Source organism: Anopheles cruzii, chromosome X (genome assembly GCF_943734635.1).
Source record: "Anopheles cruzii chromosome X, idAnoCruzAS_RS32_06, whole genome shotgun sequence".
Classification (NCBI taxonomy): domain Eukaryota; kingdom Metazoa; phylum Arthropoda; class Insecta; order Diptera; family Culicidae; genus Anopheles; species Anopheles cruzii.
The window spans coordinates 5,837,216-5,848,968 of record NC_069143.1 but is presented as its reverse complement, the minus strand read 5'-3'; the positions used below and the strand labels follow the sequence as shown (position 1 = coordinate 5,848,968).

At 49.9% G+C, this 11,753-nt stretch overlaps 1 protein-coding gene across 1 annotated transcript; it reads left to right on the top strand.

Moving 5' to 3' along the window:
- Positions 1 to 274: 274 nt before the first annotated feature.
- On the top strand, positions 275 to 10,339 carry LOC128278148 (frizzled-3). Its single transcript, XM_053016820.1, has 3 exons — positions 275 to 544; positions 8,061 to 8,300; positions 8,387 to 10,339. Exons 1-3 carry the CDS (start codon positions 275 to 277, stop codon positions 10,337 to 10,339), a joined length of 2,463 nt encoding a protein of 820 aa, XP_052872780.1.
- The last annotated feature ends 1,414 nt before the right edge of the window (positions 10,340 to 11,753 follow it).

Genomic DNA, 11,753 nt, shown 5'->3' with positions numbered 1-11,753 from the left:
CCGTTGGCTATCTGTTGTTTATGCGTCCAGTAGTGTGTCTGTTATTGTGTCTAGCACTTGTTAACCATCCTGTTAACTGCAACCGGTGCATTCCGGCAGACTAGAATCGAATGTCGCTAGACAGTGTGAACAGTTAGAATGGCAGGCCACAGGCTGAGCAGGCCACATTGAGTCTGCCGGGCGCCGGGTGGAAGTAATACGTGATACGCTCACTCGGAACACTGAGTTCACTTTGTTTTGGACGCCGGATATTGTGTTTTGCTGAAGCCGGGCCATGCTGGCCAGACGACGAAAAGAAGGACGGCAGGAGGCCGGCAGCGTATCCGTGATCGTGATGGTGGTCAGCGTGGGGTTCTGCGTGGCGGCGGCGTACGCGGACGAGTTGCGTTGCGAGCGGATCGTGGTCGGTGCCTGCCAAAACCTGGTGTACGATATGACGGTTGCCTCGGCTCCGCTCTACAAGACATTCGGCGCATCCATCCACGAGAACGGTTCCTCGGTCGGCGGTAGCAGCATCCTTACAGCGCTTGACGCCGAGTGGCTGGTAAGTGGACCCACACTCTAGTTTGTATTCAACCTCTTCGATCAAACCGTGAACGTTAGCTACGCACCAATCAACCGCCAGTTTATGACTCCTGGCTTCAGCATGTTGTCGCCATGGAGAAACGTACGAACGTCGCTTAAGAATGTAATCGGAGTGTTTGGATCGTTGTGTCGTTATTTATTAGGACTTGGGCCATAATCTCCACTCCGCTCCAGCCAGGCCAGCAGACAAACGTAACTATGCACCACACACAATAACCAGTAGTCGACCAACCGACGGGGGAGGGTGGCCAAAAGTTTTGCGGAAAAGTCCGGGGCCACTCCGGGGTTCCGGCCGGTTGGGTGTTGGTTGCCTACTCTGCTCCTACTCTCTGTATCCGGTCGGCTCGGCCCTCCCGGAGCCGCCGTTATCGGTGTTCCTAATCGATTACACGCATGAAGCAATGTTGTTCTGTTATTTGTGTTTCCATTGCGAAACCGACTTCGCAGATGAAAGCCGACACAGCGGCTGCAGGAACGAGAACGGAACCGATTGCGGGTTGATAGGCTTTTGCGCAATAGTTTAGTTTTGCAATTTGCCTGATTATGAATTTGCCTGCTCAAGGTGCGTTTCGACATCACCTCAGCAGAGTTACTACTACTTGAACCATTTGTTATATTATATTACGCCCCCTGCATACTTTCCCTTATATTATCTTAAACTGTTTGCACCATATCCAACCATATTTAGCATCGGCCTGACAGGAGCTCTTTGCGGGGTTTCATTGGAACCGATGTCGATGAATTCTGCTCGCTTTTTTTTTCCTGAACGAAAGATGCCCCGTGCCCGTTCCTCTGAAACGGCCACTGGGAACGAACATATTAAGCTGCCGATCAGTAGCTAACAGAGCGACAATGCCAAATAGAGCCAAGAGAAAGAGAGGTAGTCTGACGAGAACGGAAGAGAACATGCTCAGGGTGGATTAAGATATGTTTTTCCTTCTGTCAGTTTCGTTCCATCGTTGCTTTCCGATTTGTAGCTTCGGTTTCATTGTGATTTTCGTCTCTGATCGAAATGCGCAATCAACGAGTTAAACGCTGATGGCGGCGGCGGCGGCACGGTGCCTTTGATCCTACCCCGTAAACCTCACCACGGCCCCCCCCGGGGGTGGGGAGAGGGCTTACCTGAATCGGCCCGGGGGCGGTGACGATCGAATAAAATTATTAACGTTGGTTAGGCACTACTAGCCGAGCCGGGCCGCCAGGACCCCCTGTCCCTCCCTCACCGATCTTGGTGAGTCGACAACATCGTCCAGAGGTTTGCGTTTTTTTCATCTCTTTCTCTCTTTTTCTGGTCGCTTCTCTTTCTCTGTTGGCCTTTGATATCGCGGTGAGGATGTTTAATGATCATCGGTTCTGGCACAGCACCACATTCACGATTTTATGGGTCTGTGAAATCATAAAATTAATTTTACCGCGCTGTGATTTAAACACGTACCAAAACTTAACAAAATATGGTAGCAAACAAAAAAAGCGAAGATCGAACCGAACGTTCATGGTCCTGCTGGGTGTTTTATTTCACACGTACCCATTCCCTGGGCCGGTCTTCTTAAACCCATTCGGCCAGTCGTGGGTCATAGGGGGATGAGGTGACCATTTCAGCCGCGGTGAATTGAGTAGCAGCGAGGTACGCTAATGGAGCGGCAGCCATAAAATTGCAGAACTGGTAATAAATGACATCGTGCGGCGCAAAAACACCGCCACAACGGATGTCCTAGGTCTAGGTTGTACTTTTCTCAGTTCAAATCACGAGTGTATGTGTGTGCGTGTGTGTGTAGGTTGATCTAAAGAGTCTCGACGAGCGCCAAGCGTCTATTTCTCGTCTATTAACCCCTGCTGAAAAACGGAGAGAGACAGAGAGAAAGAGAGAGAGAGAGAGAGAGAGAGAACTTCTAATTCGATGCCTACGCCAGCCGCCCATTCAAACGATCAATGATCAACGTTTGGGCACGAGGACGCGACACGACACTGATCCATTGCAGGAACGACCCGGACGACCAAATCATTCGACCAGACCAGGGTTTTCATCTGTCCGTTGGAGTGCGAACAGTTTCCTCGCCCCGGGCGCCCCCTTCCGGCTCCGCATGATCACCCTAGGCGCGGAACGCGGAAAACCTCCGGCGTAAGTCCGTCCAAAAAAATCCCAAACAACAAAACGAGGAGGAGTAACAAGAATACGGAGAAGGGAGCGTACAATGGAGCGTTCCGCGAACACGAATGCGCAAAGCGGAGAAGGATAATAAGTAAGGCTGTGGTAGCTGTGCGTTGTGCCAGTTCGGGAGAAACTGAAGCGAGATAAAAGCCTTTTTCGGCACCGCAGAAAAGGGGCCGCCACGCATAACGCCGCGGCCCGCCGTCTCAGGCCCGAGCGGTCCGAGCCAGCGATGCCTTCCCGCGGGGCGAACGAAAGATCCACAGGCAACGCATACAATAAAAGCGCGACTGCACACGGCACGGGGGAGGGGAAGCAGGGTACAAGCGCCGCAAGAAGCGACTGGCGGCGGCGCGACTCACACAAAGCTCCCTTCAGCCCCAGTTCTTGTGAGCCGCTTCTGCCCGGCGACGGCGAGGGTGGCAATGGCGGTCGAACGGGGACGGGGGGACCAAGCTTGATGCCTGTGGAAGCCTCTGAGCGAGCTAGGGGAGCGCTTGAGGGGGGGGGGGGGGGGGTGTTAGGACGGTGCAGAAGAAATAGAGACAGGCCGAGACACAGATAACTGAAGGAAAAGAGTGTGTGTGAGAGAGAGAGAGAGAGAGAGAGAGAGAGAGAGAGAAGGAGAGCGGGGGGAGAGAATGAGGGAAAGCGAAAGAGCACGGACCGGTATTTTCGTTTTGATCTTCCGATGCCTTCCGACCGCGCGTGCGCCATCTTCGCAGTACCTTCTGTCAGCTTCAACCGTTCAGTAATTTGCACTCAACGCGCCCCAATATCTCCCGCATACCTCGCAACCCCTTCCCGGCTCCCGGCTTAGAAGGGCAATCCGTTTGGCGAACTTTCCACACTACTACGCCTGCGAGGGGGGAGCCCTCGTAGCATTCTGTCGCTCGCCGCGCTGGTTGTGTTTGAGTGTGCGAGTGTGTGTGTGTGTGTGCGAATGGCTGCAAGGCGCTTCCGCATATACAACAAGTTTCAGGCGCGGCTCTCTATTAAGGCCCGGCCCGTCATCTGGTCGGTTTATTTTCCCTCGGTCTTCTTGGCCGAAATATTGTGGCGGCACGGCGTGGAAGAATTCAAACGAAGTAATTTAGCTTTGTTCCATCGTCCGTCGACATTCCAAAGGCGGGACGTCTCCACCTGTCCTGGGCGTCCAGAATCAGTTGCTTTAATACTACCTTTGAAAACACGTTTTTTGGTTCTGGATGGCTACCAGGCGTCGCTGTCTGGCGCTAGTCCTATTATAAGTTGGTCATCCACATCCCAATCGAACTCAAGGCCCTCGGTCCCTCTAACCAGCATGGTTGGTATCAGGTGAATAGGGCACGATAGGAAACGGAATGACTTATCTCGACGTTGCGGTCTCTAGAACATAAACAACCATCTCACAATCTACCGGCTATTGGGGACAGGGAAGAACACGAGGAATACCTGGCCAAAGTGGCCAAACTATCTGCTACTGTGTGCCGCGGGTAAATTGCTCAGCGCAACTTGGGGCTTTGTTTGTGGGGCAAACCCCGGGGAAGGTAGGTAAGATTCTTTCAAGAAAATGGAGCACCCCGCTCCATTCGTCAACCACCACGGGCAGTGTTTCTGGGGGTTTTAACGAACCCGTACCCGTGACAAGTTCCGTTTCGTAGTAGTGCGTAAACTAGGAGAGTGCTTTTCGGCGTCGTCCTCGGTCCTGTGGATGATAAGAAAAGCACCGTCTACCGTGCACTCACTCACTGGCCGCTCGTCACATTTATCGTAAATCGTTTACTGTTTACTCGTAATACTGCCTCACCTTCTCTTCATAAAATCCGGCCGATATCTAGTCCGGGCCTCGCCGCCTCAACTCGAATGCTTCCAACTGCGCCACTGCGCCCCCGAGTGCGATCGGAAAATCTCACGCGCACCGGCGAATGCGAAAGGTGGTGGTTACTCCGCAAAATGCCTTTTTTGCTTGCGGTTCTTCTCGCGATGGACCTTCTTGCAGATGCCGCCGCCGCCGCGTACAACAATCTTATCAGCGTGTCTGGGCAAGTTTTTCCATTAGCGTTCAGCACTAAACTCCGCTCCCACCCCACCGCTGTTTGCCAGCGTTCTGTTTTCTCTTGCTGTACGCTGGCCCGGCCCAACGCATTTGGTTGATCGGTCTTGCTGGTGATCTAACGGTTTAGTCTGAATGCGCATCGGATCGGTGCTCGGCAGGAGTCGGCTCTTTTCCTATGAGGCGTCTTACTAGGTAAACCTTGGTTGCTGTATTCTCACTCATGGTACACTTAGAATCGGGAAAAGTTGTATGTCTTCTAGCAGCACCTCTGGTGGTCGGATTTCACATGTTTTGACAGCTATGTCTTTAGTAAACATTCAACTTTCAGTGCTGAAAGTTCCATCTTGGTACGCGGAGTTTATAGAAAGTTATGCTTAATGGAACTCGAAAGAAGAAAAATAATTCTGCACACTCACGTCGGGAACCGCACGTGGTCTGCTACACCTAGAGCAGGGAGGTAGTTCAGTGGTACCATGACAATAAGGTGGATTTCATGGCAAAGAATATCAACCCACCAAATTGCCCAGAACTCCGCCCAATCGAAAATGATTGGGCAATAATCAAAAGGAAGTTGAAGAAGACTGGAAAGGTGATGCGGGATGCAGCACAGGTGGCGAGAAATTGGAACAAATTAGCCGCTAAGGTGGACCAGAAGATTGTGCAGAAAATGATGGCGCGCATTCCACAGAACGTGCGCGATTTTATCCGACGACCAACAAAATAAGTTTATGAAATTTTTCCCCTTAAGTACAATAAAATACCTTCATTTTGACACCTTGACATGTTTCCTAAGTCAAACCAACTCCGAGATGTAGCAAATTCAATTGTTCCCGATTCTAAGTGGATCATGTATATCCAAGATTCTACCAATCCACGCCATTCGTCAACTTTGGAGCTATGAACCGTTGTGGGTTGATAAGTTTTCAATGGTACAACGCAGAGATGCTTACGTAGCGATTTAAATTTAAGATTTGGCAACACGAAAGCAACTCATAACAAATTATTCCTTTAGCCTTAGTCATTGTTTGGCCACCGGTTGAGCTGCTTCATTAAAATTATTGGCGCAATCGTTTTCGCATAATATTGTCGTATGTATACCAGGACCCAGGACCCATCCTTTTTAGAAATGGGTCGATTACATTCCGTTTGCCCAAAACTTCGCAGATGGAAATTCGATCTAACACCATGCACAATTTCAGCGGCCCAGCATTTTCGTCTTTATCAAAGAAAAATTGTAAAATACACGAATTTTCTCTTTGTTAACTTCCATTGTTCCAACACACTGTAACTTACAAACGATAGAAACAAACAAAAAACAGTGAACTTTAAAACGAGCACGATAGATCACTAAAGTCACCTACCGAGAAAATAATGGATTTCTTTTTAGCCAACTTTATATTTAAAAAAAGATTCAATTAGAAGATACATTAATTTTTTCATATGATATTCAAACGTTCAAATGCTACACTTTGTTTCGTTAGGTTAATATATTATATATACATTCTCTTTCCTTCTCTTTTTTATCCTCTTTCTGTCGTGTGGTTGTCCTATATTGGCTGATTAAAGCCGGCGTTTTTGGTGTAAAATGCTTCGATTATTCTTTTTCCACCGTGCTCTTGGCGATCGAGTGATCGTGCGAAAGGCGAAAACGTGAAAGAAAATCCCAGAGAACGTTGCGGCTTAGATCAAACGGCTCGCAAGATAATGACTGTGTGCATGTGGAGCTGCTGGTGGAATCCACTAATTTACCACTCAAACTCTCCATTCTCAACCTCTCATCATGACTACGTCCCCGGGAGAGGCCTTTCGGTATCGTTTGTCGTTTTGCTACACACTGTCCGCTATTATCGCTCATCGCATTGGCTTCCATTCTGGCACTGTTTTTCACCATGGCTCACCCATGGTAGATAGGAGAATCCACCCAGAATCGACGCCTCCTGTCTGAATGCTTTCCAGACACTCTCGGAGTCGGGGTATATGCGAATGGATGTGTGGCCTTTCCATTTGTGCAAGTGTTTGGCTCAAAATCTCTATCTGCAGCTTAATAGCCCTGTAGATGTCGCAACTGAAGGTATTGAGGTGAACTCAACTTTTTCACAGTTCCAACATTTTGCGTGTGCAGCCGCCTTTTAATGTAACCATTGTGGATACAACTTTACCTTGGATACTCGTGCGCCCGTAAAAAACCACACTGTTGTCGTGCCGGATAAAAAGAACTCTGCAACTCTGTTTCGAACGTTGCTCAACGCCCGAAAATATTAGATATCTTTCAAACTGGTTTCGCTTCAGTGTTCAAAAGCATGTCGTGTAATGTCTACGTCGGGCACGGCGGAAGATCGCCGGCAATCTGGCAATAAACTGCTAATTGGTGGGCTCCACAAACGGATCGCGGAGCACACGGACGCAGCACAGAATCCGTTTCTCGTATTTTAATGACAGCCGGACGATCAAAGAGAAATTCCGAACTTATCTCTCTCTTTGTCTGCCGCTAGCTCGCTCTGTGTGGCGAAGAGCCGCCGCAACATCCAGTACTCTGTGCCGAACTACCGGATCGCTTCGGGTTTTGTTTACTTTGCCGTTTTAACACTGTTGATTTAAAAAGAGAATAAGTAGTCTAAGAAAAAGAGGTAAAACACAAAAAACATAAGAATAGGCATAAAATGAAGGGATAGGCAAAGATCACGAATTATTGTGGCCTTTTTCTGCTTACAGTACGTAGAGGTATTTTACAGGGTGGTCCATTAAGGAATCCTGTTTTTCATTCCGTTATGAAAAAAACGGCCTTATATTTTTCGATGCTTGAACAGTGATTGTTAATTTTTTTGAATGAAAAACTTTTTCCGTCAAATGTCCACCACGGCTGACTTAGCAGTAGCCCATTCGATCGACCTGCTTTTCGCGTGATGATCCAAATCACGTCCAAACAAAACATTTGTTTAAAATTGACTGATCACTGAAAATAGCCGAACTTGTCACCATAAGTGACATGAGTAGCAACAAAACCCCACAAAAAAAACTCAAACTGGGTTTCACTGATCCTTCTGATATTCAAACGGTAAGTCAGTAAGGATTTAGGCTTCTCAATCGACGATTTCGGAGCACCAGTTTTTGGTTTGTGAATATGTAGCTCAACAGTTGCTGTTCATAAATAACGTGAAATGCGTCAATACGTCAACACTATTAGAAATGATGTTTTATAGGACTTTATCGATGCATTGGATGTCTGTATTAATACACACTGAGCGAAGAGCTGCTAACTGACTGTTTTATATTGTATTCGTTCCCCAGATAAACTCACTGCGTCCGGTGATTGATACTGGATGTTCAAAGCAAGCACTATTCCTCTTCTGCTCGTCATTATTTCCGCTCTGCTCGCCGAACGCACCGCGTCCAGTACACCCGTGCCGATCGCTCTGCGAGCAGGTACGCCGCGAGTGCTTCAGTGATCCGGCCAACGGGAAGTTGTGGCCGGCGTATCTCGACTGCCGGACCCTGCCGCAACCGGAGAAGCAGGAACTGTGCATGCAGGTGAGCATTACTGGGCCACACCCGGTATTAGCTGGATACGTACCACCAAACTGTAGAGAAAGGATTACATTTCGTTTCATCTACAGGTGCCTCCTGATGCGACCGGGAGCGTGGAGCATGGTACATTCCACGGCTCGTTGGTCACAACGGCGTTGTCCACATCGGCACCGGTACCATTATCAGCGGCACCACCGCAAACCCAACAAGTGCTGGATGTCGGCTCTATGAAAAGTTGGTCTATCGAGAACCTAACATCACTCCTGCGCCAGCCCCAACCCCTTTACCAGCCAGACGGTGACGCTTCGTTAACGAGCGGTCCATTGGGCCCTGTCGACGTGGTGTCCAGCAAAGGTGGTCATGGTGGCGGCGTGCCCCACCAACTGTGGCCTGGCGACGGTTCGCTAGTAATACCCTGGATGGATGAACGTCGTGGAACCACCGGTGACAACGGTGGCACACGAGCTAGCGACGCAGACAGCACCAGTACAACACCCTGCCCGGCCAACTACAGCCTCGAGTATGACCGGTGCGTACCGCGTTGCGGTCCCTCAATCGATGCACTGTACAGCCAGCAGCAGAAGGATCTGATCGAGTGGTGGACACTCGTGCTATCAGCGATCTGCTTCGTGTTCACGCTGATGTCGCTGGTTACGTTCTGGGCACGGGCCAACGGCCGGCTTGACTACCCCGACCGGCCCATCCTCTTCATGACGCTCTGCTACAACCTGCTGGGGCTGTGCCATCTCGAACGCACCATTCTGCACAGTGGTGGAGACCGGGCAGAGCAGCGCGACGCGCCGCAGTCCAACGTCGACCTAGCTCTGATACTAACGGTACCGGGCAATGCGTTCGAGGCCGGCAGCGTCGGCGCAGTAGATGCTAGCCGTTCTGACTGTACTATCACTACCTCGCAATGTCTGGCGTACTACATCATCAAGCACTACCTGGTATTGAGCGGCACCACCTGGTGGCTGATCTTCGCTCTTTGCTGGTACCTCAGCACGGCCAAACAGTGGTCGTGCGAAGCGCTGGAACGTCGCTCGGGCCTGTTCCATGTGCTAGCATGGGTGGTCCCTTTCGCGTTCCCCATCGTAGCACTGCTACGCGGCAACATCCAGCGGTTCGAACTGACCGGCTTCTGTACCGGGGCGAACGGATTCGTCGAAGAGCTAGCCACGCTGCTGCTGCTGCTGATAGGAGCGCTGCTGCTAGTGCTCGCCTTGTTCGCCCTTGCCCGGTTACGAGCCGGTTGGAATCAGAGGGCGCACTTGTCGCGTGTCTTCGCTCACGTTCTCACGTTCGGCGTATGCTACCTGGCGCCGGCCATCGCCGCCACCGTATGTCGGATGCTCGAGCGCGTCGAGAACGTATTGGAACCGTGCCCGCCCACCGATTCCGGGGCTGCTGCTCCGTTACGGTGCCCCCAGACAGTGGCACACTTCTCCTCGTTGCCGACATTTCTGCGACTAACCTTCACTCTGCTCGGAGGTGCCTGTGTCTGCATTTGGCTTTGGCTGCGCCACTCGACTGAGTTGGCCACGGGACCGAAGGAGGCCGCCTCGTACGGCTACGGTTTTCAGGACGGGGCACTACTGAAGTGCGCTTCGGTGACAGCATCAGCAGGAGTCGGACGGTTGAAAGACCCGCTGACTGACACCACTGATAGGCCCTCGCTAACTAACACCCTTTCAGCGCCACCCGCCAACACTGTGCATTCAGCGCGCAGTGTCGGTTGTGGCTTACGGAGCATCACATCGGCTGGCAACCATCGTAACGGGCGTATCTCGGGTTGTGCTGCCAAGGCGCACAAGTACTGCTTCGTGTACCAGCCCGCCATGACTGGTTCCATTGCGATGGACATGGTGCAGGGTTCCGTTTACCACAGTTCAGCCACCGACGGAAGCGGTACACCGGGTGCTACTTTGTACCGAACCATACCGACACACTCGACGTCATCCTCAGACTACGCGGCAGGGCGTACCGGTAGTCGTCGCAGCATTCGGCCCGTGGGACCACTTTCCATGATCACGAGAATTTGAAGCGCGTGGAAAAAAAGAAAACGGAGAAAATAAGGAGAAAAGAGGAGGCGGTAGAGACAAGCTTTAACTAGTTTTAACCTATCAATAAAACCAACAAGTTACACATTATATGCAACTTCGATAGTGATATAAGTTAAGTGAATAAATTAGGAAGAAGCGCTTTGATCGAATTTATTTCTTCGTGTTCTGACTTCGCTTCGACTCTAGTGGTTCGCTTCGTCTGGGTTCTCTTCCTAGAGATATTGACGCCCTCCGTTAACAAAGACTCTGTACGGAGCGGGACGAATTTAGGCCTGTTGTCGCCCTGTTCGTCCTTGCCCGGCTACGAGCCGACTGGTACCAGAGGGTGCAGTTGTCGCGTGTCTTCGCTCACGTTATCACGTTCCGCGTGTGATACCTGGCGCCAGCCATCGCTGCCACCGTATGCCGGGTGCTCGAGCGCGTCGAGAACGTATTGTCACAAACTAGTATTCTGCCTCAAATGTAAATAGTGCTACCGTTGGTTGCTTCTTACATAACCACGAGATTGCACCACCCTGTGCCATGAAGATGTTGCCACTTGTAGACTTTCTCGCGTATGGATCAGATCCCTATGCTACTGTACATAAAGTATTGGTTCATGCTGGGATATAATATATATAATATTACAATACTACAGACCCTTAGGTTGTGTGGGAGAAGAGCTTTGGCATAAATGTTTAGACAAGATAGGGCAACACGCGCAAGAAAATCTTCCAGAGAGAACAATCTAGAAGACACTTTCTTTCGGGCAATATATAGTAGTGACCCTAAAATTAGTTCTATATCATGGGCAGCGAAAAAAAAAAAAGTTTTTCTGATGTAGCTAACGATTTGTTTATCATGGAGGAAAACTTTACTGACGGTGTCGCGATTGATCATGTATTTAATCAACTATATAATACTAGCTGTTCCCAGCACGCGTTGCCACGCCTCATTTTATCCTCATCTCTCGATGATCCAGTGTTTCAAAGGACTTCCTGGAGACGGGCTTCCCGGTGACGTATTCTTTCAGTTTCCCTTCAACCTTACGTTTTTCCTTCGTTTCCCGGTGACGTATCCGATCGGCTTCCCTTTTCGCTTCCCCCTGGATACATGTCAAAACTCGCACCACCTGAATTTGGCTCAAATTGTTTGAAAATTATCCGAGCTTTGCTGACAATAACCTAGATTTTGTATGGGAGTCCCCCTTGGTAAAACTTTGCTATTCACAATCCGGGGTCACCAAACTACGCTGTGCAATATTTCACGCGGATTGGTTCAGTAGTTTTGAAGAAAATGTTATACAGACAGACGGGTGACAAACAACAATTTTTATATATATAGATTCAATATTTGCAGAAGGTTATTGTTGAAAATTGCGTTCCTGCAATGTAGTAGTTCCGGCAGCACTGCC

What these genes read in the sequence shown, in the direction of transcription:
- LOC128278148 (XM_053016820.1), top strand. Translation starts at nt 275, where the DNA reads ATGCTGGCCAGACGACGAAAAGAAGGACGGCAGGAGGCCGGCAGCGTA. An exon ending in CGCTTGACGCCGAGTGGCTG is followed by an intron (nt 545 to 8,060) that starts GTAAGTGGACCC and finishes TTCGTTCCCCAG; the next exon opens with ATAAACTCACTGCGTCCGGT. An exon ending in AGCAGGAACTGTGCATGCAG is followed by an intron (nt 8,301 to 8,386) that starts GTGAGCATTACT and finishes TTTCATCTACAG; the next exon opens with GTGCCTCCTGATGCGACCGG.